The 12,733-nt window shown below is 30.1% G+C and overlaps 1 protein-coding gene across 1 annotated transcript; it reads right to left on the minus strand.

Moving 5' to 3' along the window:
• Positions 1 to 1,475: 1,475 nt before the first annotated feature.
• LOC130982521 (homeobox protein knotted-1-like 6) lies at positions 1,476 to 11,222 on the minus strand. The gene is made up of 5 exons (XM_057906557.1): positions 10,794 to 11,222; positions 10,548 to 10,670; positions 10,277 to 10,415; positions 2,070 to 2,311; positions 1,476 to 1,788 (listed from the first exon to the last, which is right to left on the minus strand). Exons 1-5 carry the CDS (start codon positions 11,100 to 11,102, stop codon positions 1,630 to 1,632), a joined length of 972 nt encoding a protein of 323 aa, XP_057762540.1. The 5' UTR covers positions 11,103 to 11,222; the 3' UTR covers positions 1,476 to 1,629.
• Between the last annotated feature and the right edge of the window lie 1,511 nt (positions 11,223 to 12,733).

Consider the following 12,733-nt stretch of genomic DNA (forward strand, 5'->3'; position numbering starts at 1 on the left):
AAGATATCCTCCGAGTTTCTCCAGATGCCCAGAAGTGCATTCTTGCTTGCCTTGAAGCTGATTTCTTTATCTGTTATTATTTTACCCACTAAGTTGATGCAATCTTTTCTATATTCTTCCTTTTCCTTCTTGTTGATTGTGATGGTCATTCCTTCAATCTGTTGTAGTTCATATGTTACCTTTTCTATGATTCCTTGCTAGCTTGTTGACCCTTCTTTGTGATATTGTAGGTTGTGTATTACCTTGAAATGAAACAGTTAAGTGTTTGTTTGTATAAATGAAGATTTAGAGTTGAAGATTTGGGGTTAGGTTGGATGATATATAGTGGTAGTAAAATAGAAATGTTGAATATAGAAGAGATATTTTGATGAGGCTAAACTCACAAGGATTACAACCAGAGTTTTACTTCGCTCTCCCTGAGAGAGAAAGCTGCTCTCCTAAGAGATAGTGATCTGTGTTATGAGTATTCTGTCTAATGTCTATGTATGTGAAAATTTAAAATCAAAACTGTTTAGGATGCTCGTATTTAAAATGCATATGGCTATTAAAAATAATAAGTTGCTATATCAATACGGGAAAGTTTTTTGTGTTGGTCATACATAACATACGTGAAAGATTTAATTGATTTAGAAACCAAGAATTGGAATGGGCCCTTACTGGAGTTTTAGGGCCGTATTTAGAGATGGAGAAAGGAATATATTTGCAGCTATGACAAAATAGATTGGCTCAAGCAATGGGCCTCAAGATGAGATTGAATACTCAGAATTGAACTCTCATAATACTAGTAGCTACTAGCTAGGATGGGAAACAAATTACTCATAATGATATAATTATCTAAAATAATGGGCTATTTCTTTTGATGATGTTGTTTGGGCTATTTCTATATGTGAACTTACGCTACCCATATCTTTTTGTGAACAGGAAAAAATGATGCGATGAAAAAGGATTAGAAATGGCAATGCAACTTATACCCGCAGAGATACAAGAGTACTTTTTGGAGAAAAAAATTTAATTTTAATAAAAAAATTTAAAATAAGACGAAATAAAATATTTTGAATGCAAATAAAACAAATGAAAGTGTTAAAGACAAAATTAAAACCTAACCTAATTTAAACTTTAAGACTAAAATAATACTTTATTCTTTCTGTTTTCTAACTATAAAATCTGAGTCTGATAATATCACCAACACACCCATAGGGCCATAATGAAGCCACTAAAAGTGATTGAGTAACTTTGGGAGTAAAAAAGTTTGATTTGAATTGAAAACGTAAAATGACTATGCAAGGATGCACAAAAAAAGCAAATCAGCATGCATTCATTCACAATGTAGACAACTAGTTTTCGAATATTAGATCATCAATTTTTCTTTCCATGTATTTAAGTCAATACTATCTAACTTTCTATATTGACTCCTAACATTCCTCATAAATATATATTATATATAAGAGACGCAAATTAATCATTAATATATGATCACTTCCCATTCTCTTTCTGGGAGTAATTAAGCATTTTTACAGTCGGTAACCTGCTTTAATTTAATTTCGGAATTTACAAGAGAAAATTATAAGCAGTAATTAATTAATCAGGATATACAAATATTAGAGGGGCCCGGAATAATGTATACAATAATCATTCATCAGGAAGGAATCGGCCACCAAGATTTTCCATCATAGAAAATTGCATATTCTCAGATGGCTTCCAGTGACGCTTTCTTTGATTAATAAACCAATTGTTAATTTGCTTCTGATCTAGCCCTGTTGACTTAGCCAGTTCAATCTTGTCAGCTTCCTGGAAGCATCAACAATAGTTAATGTTTCAATGACTAATTTTGTTGTGTTTGTCTTTAGGTGACTATTTCTATTAATACTAATAGAGATGATTCAGCCAAAACATGTTTAGAAGCGATCTAAATTCATGATAACATTTTCAAGATGTGTTCCTTGAAGTAATCCTCTTGTGTAACGTTAGGCATTTCTCTCCCGAGTGAGTTGTCAACATCCATGGGAAAGTAGAAATGACATTTTTATTTTTATTTTCATTTTCGTTATTCTATCAAATGAAGTATTTACCGTAGGATAAGGCCATTTGTAGTGAACATTCCACCATTGAAGGAGTGTTTGCCTTGCTTCCTTAGGCAGCTTACCCTTCTTTTTCTTCTTTGAGAACTCCAATTTCAAAGTACCAATGTGGCTCCCAAACTTGCGCAGAAGCCTGTCCTTAAGCTCACGATCTTCACCCCTTGATTGACCATCTTGACCTCCATCACCATCTCCAGCACTAAAATCTTCCTCTGAAGACACAGCTCCATCATCTACCCCAAAAAAACACCACAATAATCAATCAACAAAGTCATACACAACCATATACACAAATCACTCCTACACACTTTATCCAAAAATATAAAACTACTATTTGGTGAAATACAAATATCAAAACCAACGTGAGAACATAATTACCTCAACAAGAAAACAGTATATAAAGATTATTGTTAACTGATATTACTAGACTCTAAGTAAAAAATGCGTAATGGAAAATAATTTTATATATCTAACATCTATAATTATATAAAAAAAATTTCATTTATTTCAATAATAATTACAAAATACAAAATAAGAAAACAAATTCATTAAATAAATCCCAAAAAACAAGTTATGACTCTATATGACTTCGAAACAACAACTCCCAAACATTTTTCCTAAAATAAAAAGGGTGTGTATGTTGGAGGAAACATGCTTCTGCATACTTAATCCTTGTTATTAAGTAATTAAATTAGGATTACGGAGCCCAAAACCTAGAAGTTGTGCTATATAAAAAACTAGAAAGTAATGCACTGAAGAAAGAAAATTTGAAAACTTTCCATTTCTAGCAGCTAAACCCAGTTAATTATAGAGAAACTTTTGAGGCAATCTCAAATGGCTAATTAATAAGGAGTACTATAGTTTATTAGTAGCTACTAGCTAAGTAGCTAGCTAGAAACATGCACCCACAAATACGAATATAAATACTAATTGCTTCTGACACCCACTCAATCCGACAAGGATTGACCGTCGCATGAGAGTACACTGTACACACAGCAGCAGATCATATCAGAGAGAGAGAAGACCTGCCTAGGTTGCAAAGAAAGAAAAAGAAAGGAAAAAATAAAAACAAAAGAACACATCAGTGTCAGTGCCTGGTTCCATCGATTGTCATTCGAAGCCCAAAACCAGAGAAAGAAAGAGAGAGAGACTCAAAGTTTAAAATGAATGAAACCGGTACGGCCAGACCTAACCCGCACCCCTAGCCAGCATACAGTCTTACACAAACATTACCAACAAAATAACGTTATATTTATTTATTAATTACATTGAATATATAGAGCACGAGCACCAGTGAGCATAGTCCGCAAAACATAAAAGAGAGAGATATGATTGCATTGTGAAAAAGGGAGAGGGGGCCCGGTAATAAAAAAGGGGAATGGAATGGGAGATCGACAAGTGTGATGGTAAGTTGGGTTTGTCCAAGGGGTCAATGTATGCATGAGTGAAGAAACAACACAAGGGAAGGAACATATATACATGGGATGGGATGGGGCATAGCGCATAGGCAATTGAGCGTTCATTACTCATCTCTACTTGAACCAAAAAGCTGATTCAAAATTTTCACATTCTCAGCGAAAATTGCGGGAGTGCATGTGAGTGTTTTTTCTTTTTTAGCTCTTAGACCACCCGCTCTACACGGGATTTTTCTAAAAGGTTACCACTCAGTAATGAGTAATCCCCCCCACCCCCACATAGAAGAAGCATATAGAAAGAAAATCAGGGTGACCCCTCATCCCATTAGCAACCCCTCATGTGCATAGGTATGCAGCTATTATGCAATCATCCAATACCTAATAAGCTTTCGAAAAAGAGCCATATTGCCCACACCCCTACACTAAAAATATCAACATAACATTACGTAAGCCTTTGTGCTTCATCAAACCCCAATTTCACTTTTATTTCATTTCTATACAATTTGCCAAGCCTATAAATAAACAATTATGTTATGCATATTAAAATTAAATTAAACAATAATTATATTTATATACAAATATATAATAACTGATTTAATAGTTAATTTTTAACATTCTCGTTTAATTTATCAAAATATATAAAGCAACAACAATTAATAATCAGACACACGCAATGCTGCACTCCCTACTGGTGTGATGGGGTGACTCTACCAATTGTCTAATCTTTCATACTGGAACGTCAATTCCAACTTTATAATATACTCAACAATGCAAGTTATGTATATATTGTCACATATGTATACCGAACAAGGTTTTTCTTAAAGAGTAGTTCACATGCACCCACCATTTGACACTTGCATAAACCACAAACCAGAAAAGGACCAGGAACAGTGAAAATCTATGTGATGTCTCGATTATACCAGAAATTAAGACCATGCAAGGATAAAAAAGTGTAACTGCAAAGCATGCCTACTATCAATGAAAATAAGGTAGCTTTATTTTTATAGCCATGTCGTTACATGCATCAATCAGTGTATGATTATGAAAGATAAGACAAGACACGAGCAAATAACACTACAGTTTTTCATTCCTACCCTTCAACAATCCTCTATTTTGTTCATATCCAACCAAACATTAGCACAACTAATAATAGTATAAATAATTATCTATTCCTAATTGAGATTATTAAACTTGTAGTAATTAATTTAAAGTAAAACGGAAATCAACGGTGAGTCATCATCAACCCCAATAAAATTGTCAAACAAGGGTGAGTCATCAAAGTTTAGAGGCCCAAAGAAGGCCGAATAAATAGCAACCATATTTTCCCAAGCTTTTCAAATGTCCATAAAAATCTTCCAACCTCTATAATAATAATAATAATAATAATAATAATAATAATAATAAAATCATAATAATAAAAATTTAATTTTAATATACTTACAATATAAAGAATTTTACACTATTATCCAATAAGATTTATGAGTTTAAATGATTTATCGAATAATAATTTAAAAATTAATAGAAAATATATGATTTGTTTTATAACATTTCAAAAATCCGGAGACAGTTTATTTTCCATCTACCCAGGCAATTTACAAACGCAAGATCCAATTTAATTTGACGCGTGTAGTGATTGCAGTAAAAGGAAAACGAGATCCAATCAAAACAAAAAGAAGAAATAAGAAATTGGAATCGCTTCTGTTCCAAAACGTTATAAAGGAACATAGGTTTGTGATAAGCATGATGAGAGAGGATCCAGCTAGTGATGAAATAAACTCCCATTTACAAATTAAAGCATGCATGACTGAAAAGGCTATTTGTACTTTCAAGCATAAACAATAATATTTAACAGCCATACCCACCTGTGCATACTCAATTTGCAAGATAAAATATTATTAGAATCCCAGTTTGCCAGAACCTCCGTTTAGCTAATCAGTATGGGAATTTCAACAGATTACATATCATGGATAAACTTCAGTAACCAAAGAATAAAAAATTAAGGCACATAAAAGTTATAACCACAAAAAGCTGAGTCCAGAATGTCACTTTTGCAGAGAAAAATATTAACAGATAATGGGAAGAATAAGATCGGAAGTAAGTGAAAGCTAAAATCCAAACCATCAGCTTAATTCTAATCAACACATGTGCTTCATTTTGGCAATAATAATGCATTAAAACATTAACTCGCAAAATTATTTTCCTCAGATAAAATCCCCATTTTTATAACTTTACTAACCCAAAGCCATAACATGATTTGGATGATTTTTTTTAACATGATTTTTACCCTCATACATTCGTTTTTTAAAGTAATTAATATTTTGTAGTTTTTTATTTCAATTCTTACGGTTAAGAATTAATTACAGAATTTATTCTTTCAACCACCTTTCTTTACTTTCTTTTTATTTTCTACATACACATCCATTTTTTTTCTCATTTTTTTTACATGCAAAGTTATCTTCATGTTATTTCTCAACTATCTTGATTTTTGTTTAATTTTAAAAACTCGTTTGCCTTTTATTATTATAATATACATATAATATTTAAGATAATATTTTATATAATAATATATTATAATTTAAAAATATGTAATATAAATATTGTTAAAATAATAATATAAAAAATTTAATCTAATCTTTATCCTTCTAGTGTGTGTTTGATTTAGCCTTACAAAAGGAAAAAGTGTGTTTAAGGAAGAGTGTGTTTGGTTTAGACTGTGTTTAATCTAATATTTAAGATAATATTTTATATTATATAATAATAATATTATAATTTAAAAATATGTAATATAAAAATTATTAAAATAATAATATTAAAAATTTAACCTAATCTTTACTCTTTTCGAGTGTGTTTGATTTAGCCTTAGAAAAAGAAAAAAAAATGTATTTAAATTTTTTGAACGCCGTCTTTTTTAGTTTGGTAACTTAACTTTTTCTACTTGCAAACGTGATTTTCTTTCAAATTTTTTATATATTTCAAAAAAAAATTATTATTTTTAGTATTTTCTTTCGTATTTTAATTTTTTATTTTTTTATTAAATTTTTTATTGTAATTTTGTTATAATATAAATTATTGATCATATTACTAAATAAAAAATACATAAAAGAATACTGAGTAATAGAAAAAGAGAGTCATAAGTAATAAAAATTTGTAGTCCAAAATAATACTAAATAAAAAAATATTGAGAGTAATAGAAATAATTTATTTAACATTGTAAAATTTATTATTATAATTCTTGTGCACTGCTTATTATTCTAATTTTTTATAATATGTATTATTATTTGTATTAGAAATAAAAAATTAAATAAAAAATTAATCATAAGTAATAATAAAATCATAACCAGTGAAAATTTAAAACCTAAAACAGTAATAAAATAAGGTTATTGAGTGTACTTAGAGAGAGCTAGAAAAAATTATTGATTTATTCATATATTATTTTTATTTTTAATATAAAATAAATTTTTGTCAATTTTTATATATTATTTTTAATTTAATAAATAAATATTAATTTTTTATTATAACAGTATAAAATTATAATATATTAAAATAGAATACTAAAAAAATACTATATAAAAAACATACTAAAAAAATATAAAAAAGATTAAATATACTAAAAATTTAATAAATAAATATTAATTTTTTATTATAACAGTAAAAAATTATAACATATTAAAATAGAATACTAAAAAATACTATATAAAAACATACTAAAAAAATATAAAAAAGATTAAATATACTTAAAAAGATAACATTATAATTTGATATCATATTTTTTTAGTAATTATCTATCTAAAAGTAATTTTAACTAATATTATCTAAACAATATTCATTCTATCAAAATCAATTTTGGTACAAAATTACAATACATAAATCATGTTGGCATAAATTCCCTTCTACCCAAAATCAATTATATAAAATCACTTTTATTCAAACTCCAATTTAACAAATGATAATCCAAACACACATGTAGTAATTTCATATTTAAAAATTATTTTGGTCATTGTTATCCACCCAATATTTTATCAGTTATAATTACTTTTGAATCAAAATATCCAAACATAAATGACGTTAAAATAAATTTAATTTTAATCAAAATCAATTCTAATATAATCAAATTAAACTTAAAACACTTGGGTGTAGCTAATAAATACCCAATAATACAATCCTTAGTATATATTAAAATAGATAGAAATTTCTAAAGCTTTCTATTCAATAAATATATTGATAATCCAAAACTTTAATTTATCAATAACAAATTTAAAAATGATAATATTGCTCTCAAGATTGATAAATATCACTCCCTCTTAATTATATATTTTTGTATTTTCTTCAAAAACTATTCACAATCTTTATAGATATGACAATAATGTTGATATAACAAATAAGGGCAGGGAGTAATCTTGAAAGAAAATAAAAAAATATAAATATATAGGAGTGACGTTATATAACATTATCACTTTCCTAAATTTTATATTAAACTCCTTAACAAATTAAATATCCTTAGTTAAACCCTTTTTAAAACTAGTGTTTTATTAATTATCTTAAAAACAAGTTTTCATAGAAGATCTGACACTAATTCATCTGCAGCCAGCCAGCCAGCCAGCCTATCAGCCCTTAGACAATTCCCAATGACTTCACTTGTGCTCAATATTGGAACTCGATAGATACACTATATTAATAAAGTTCCAAAGCAGAATCACTGCATACCAATCCTCTTTGTCAGATCATGTTATGTTAATCTAATCCAAGGGTAGATTCAAACTTTAAAGGTTATTATATTAGAGAATTAGACATTACCAGGAGAATGTAGGTATGGTGTGAGCGTGTGCGCGCCACAAAAACAAGAAAATTATTAAAAATGAATACTCTTAATTTTTTTTCTTAAGTGAAGTTATAAAGTATAATTTCTCATCATATATTTATTAAGTAGACAAAAAAAAATACTAAAAAAATATTAAATTGTAAGAAATCACACTTAACATCCTTGATTAAAAGAAAAAATAGAGAGAATCCATTCCCAAAATTCTCCAACAATATATATGAACTTTGGAGCTTGTACACAACTTAAAAGGGATTGATGAGATAAAATATTACGTGGGAAACGTGCTTTAATGCCGAAGCACTAATACACACTCAAGTAGTACATATGTTGATATCTATTTTCAAGAACATGTTCTTTGTAGTTTCCACATAGCATTTCTGCTACATTCTTCCAAAGCACACGGACACGTAGTAGTGAACGTTAGACATGATTTTCAGATAAGCAATTTAAGTTTTTAACTAAAATCAAAACAGTGAACAAACCTATGGAACCAAACCTAGACAAACAACGACAAAAACATCATCTTCAAAATGCACACTACCAACAATTGTTTCTTTGATCGAGTTGCACTCGTAAGGTAAAAAGAAAAAGATGTTTACAGTAAAAGAAAAGCCCCATTAAACAATTAATTGAACCAAATCATTGCCACAAAAGTCAATAATCATTTAAAAACATTTAAATTTGTTCACAAGTTCATATACGTAGAACCAGTTAGTATTTTACATCTGGCTTAAAAAAGATCATCATCATTATTAGGGTTCAGTTGTCGCGGCATTAGTGTTCCGAAAATATTTAAGTTTTGATAGTTTTCCAAAGAAATAAATTTCTGAAATTTTAACTATTAACAATACACTCTAGGAATTTTGAATGTTATAACTTTGTGAAAGTTTCTTAATCAGAAATTTATTATTGAAACAAGCTTGCACTAAGCCACTAAGCATATTCGATGGGGAATCAGTCAAAATAAATGAGCTGGAAGACATAAGAAACCACTTGATCGGTGGTGACAGGTGCGATACCCCATTTATGAGGGTGTTTTCTGTTTCTGAAAAACCAGTTGTAAAAGCAAAATAAAATAAAATAAAATAAAATCACTTCTTGTGTGATCAGTGCATACTGCATAGTAGCGAAGCTGCTACTATTTGAGGCGTCATTAATTAAAAAAGGTGTCTGCAAAATTCAAAAATTAGAAAGCCAAATGCAAAAGTCCGTTGTTGACCTTCACGGCGACCAAGCATAATAAGAATTTGGAAGAGAGAAAAAAAATGAAAAAAAAAAAGTGTGTGAGAAGAGAACAATGCCAAATGAAACAAACAAAGACCAAACCAAGCGAGGAACTGAAAAAGGCGAAAGGTTCACATTTCACACAGCCATGAATGACCAAACGATCCAAAGTTTCTTTCTCTCACAACGAAAGAAGCGTGGATCACAGTGTCAACAGTGTGAAACAAATACATATAGAAAAATTTTCAAGAAAACAAAGGAACGAACTCACAAAGTTAAAACATATCAAACTGCGCAGAAGAGAGAGTATTGTTCGTGTTAGGGTTTTCTTTTCTTTCCTTTCCTTTCCTTTTTTTTTTCCCTTATTTTACTTCAAAAGCTGTGTGTCATGTCTTGTTGCAAGCAGGCATTTGCTGCAATCGAGTTGGATTATTCTGCGAGGATTATTCATGTTCTCAACCAATCGTTAAGAAGAAAAACTAAAATAAAATCAAAAGAGATAAGAACCAGATAGATCGAAGAAAGCAACCATCGACGATGCTCTCTATAGATAGAGAGAGAGAGAGGAGAGAGAAGGGGGAAAAAAACAATAGCATAGAGGTTACCAGAGACAGATAGCAGCACAGATATCAATGAGTTAATTTAAGCATATTTATTTATTAAAAACGAGTTCCAATGAAAACTACTACTACACTATGAAGCAGAAGGAGATAATAATAAAGGAAGGGGAAAGAACTAACCAGAAAGAGTTGGAACAGAAGCACCGTTGCAGCAGAGATTGCTTAACTGCATTTCGATCTTGTTAAGGAAGCTCGTTGCCTCATCGAACGGCCTAGCCAGGTCCGATTTATACTTCACCAGCAACTCACAGTACGTTTCCTGCACTCACCAAAAAAGAAAAGAGAAAAATCTGTCACAAAAAGATGGATTTGGTCATAATGAATAAATAAATAAAAAATAAAATATGTGCGAGAAAGAGTGTGGACTGTGGAGGGAGGAGTGGACCATGACCATGAACTCGTCCAGCTCGGGATCGGCTCCGAAGCACGTGGAAACGACGTCGTCTCTCTTGAAAAGGTCGTTTTCGCGGCGAATTTCCTCCAACAAACACGCGATTTCTGGAGGTGCGCCGACCTAACACAAATGAAAAAAAAAAATATTATAACCGTTTTCTGTTGAGCTGTTAGGACGGTTATACACACGGTTGCAAAAATTGAACTGAATAACTGAAAGTGATGGCTGTGTCGTTTTTTCTACCTTCTGGCAATCGATGTAGGCTTGCAGGAGGCGAGGGTAGTGAGGATGAGAAGCGATTTTAGCTTTCATCATGGTCGATGCCATGGCCTCGTTGTTGTGCGGTGGTTGCTGCTGTTGAATTCCAGCGGCAGAGAGAAGCTCGTCGGATCCGAGCATAGGAATCGTAGCTGCTGCGGCGGAGGCGGAGGAGGACGAGGAAGCGGACATGAGGAAGCTGTGGTAGTCGGCAGGGAAGATCAGATTCTCCGGCGTCATGAGGGCCTTGTCGGCGTACTCCGCCGTCGACGGCACTCCGTACATTTCCTCCATGACCGCACACCAAAACGCTGCGTTTTGGCTCCTTCCTTATCGCAATTTCTTCTTATGGTTCAGGTTCTGCTGCTGCCAGAGCCCAGAGACGCACGCAGTCTTCAAGGAGAAGAAAAATATAAAAAACACAGAATAATTTATTTTTTTATTTTTATATACACTCGCCGCACTCTCACATCATCATCATAAAGCTACAAGATTATGTTGGGGATTATCTAATTTTATATTAGTAAGTATTTGTTTAATTAAACTAACTTTTCTTCGGAGGACTGCTAATTATATTATTATATTATAAATTGTAAATAAACTTAATGTTCAATTTGGATCAAACTAGTTTAGGATAAAGAAGATGCGAGGAGCGGATTTAGAAAGAAGAGAAGGGAGAGAAGTTGAAGAACATAACTAACAAGTTAGAATTAGGAAAGATCACTGTGGAGTTATTTACCTCTCCGAGGGTAGTCAAGCGCACATTTCATGTTTTTTTCTTCTGTTTTTTACTTTTTTCTTCCCTTTACCTTAATTTACATTAATAAAATATTTAGCCATCAATATTACACAAATATTATGATTTTAGTTTGGTTACATGAGTATTCTATTTTAAGTTACGTAAATTGCACAAGAGAAATTTAATTTGTCTATTTATAGATAAATCAAATAAGTCAAATTTAATTTACTTCTCAAACTAGTAATTCATAATTGCCCACTTGTGGAGGAGAAAATTTCAACTTGAAACTTAGTGTATAGTAAATTGTAGGAGCCAACTTCGAATTATAATATTGTGTAGTATAATATAAAGGACAAGTTACATAAATTAAATTGATTTTTAATTGATATAATTGTAACTTTTTGAATAGATTATGTTTTTATGTTTTTTTAATTTATGTAAATTGTTATGGAATGTAGCGATTTGCAGTTTATACATAAAAAATTGTTATAGTGTTTGAAAAAATAATGTGATTTTAAAATAAAAAAATATTTAATATTAATATTTTTAAATATAAAAATAAATTATATTAATATTAAAAGATGAATATGAGGTATAAGTATAAAATAAATAAAACATACAAAATAAATTTAATATTAAAAGATGAATATGAGGTATAAGTATAAAATAAATATAACATACAAAATAAAAGTAAAAATATTATTTTTAATTTTGTACTATTTTTCAAAAATATTTTTGCTAAAAATAATATTTAAATGCTCAACTAAACATATTTTTATATTTTATTTTTATTTTTTTAAAAAACAAAAATAAAAATAACCAAACCAATCAACTTTTTAGTGATCAATATTGATTTAACCACTTTTTAATTTAGATATGGAAGGAAGAATGGTGTAGAACAGAGTTATGGAGTGTATGAGTATTTTACGCAATTGTGGTGTTAAGAGTAAATCGGACCGTCTGATTTGTGTTTAAAAAATTAAAAAAAATTGCATTACACAAATCGGACCGTCCGATTTGTATTTTAAACAATTAAAAAAAATTTAATATTGAAATCGGACCATCCGATTTTTGTTTTCAAAATAAAAAAATTTTAAAAGTACAAATCGGACCATCCGATTTTTCCTCCCTCACAAATCGGACCATCCGATTTGTGTTCAAAATTTTTTTAACAAAGAAATCGCAC

The sequence above is a fragment of the Arachis stenosperma genome, chromosome 5 (assembly GCF_014773155.1).
Source record: "Arachis stenosperma cultivar V10309 chromosome 5, arast.V10309.gnm1.PFL2, whole genome shotgun sequence".
Lineage (NCBI taxonomy): Eukaryota > Viridiplantae > Streptophyta > Magnoliopsida > Fabales > Fabaceae > Arachis > Arachis stenosperma.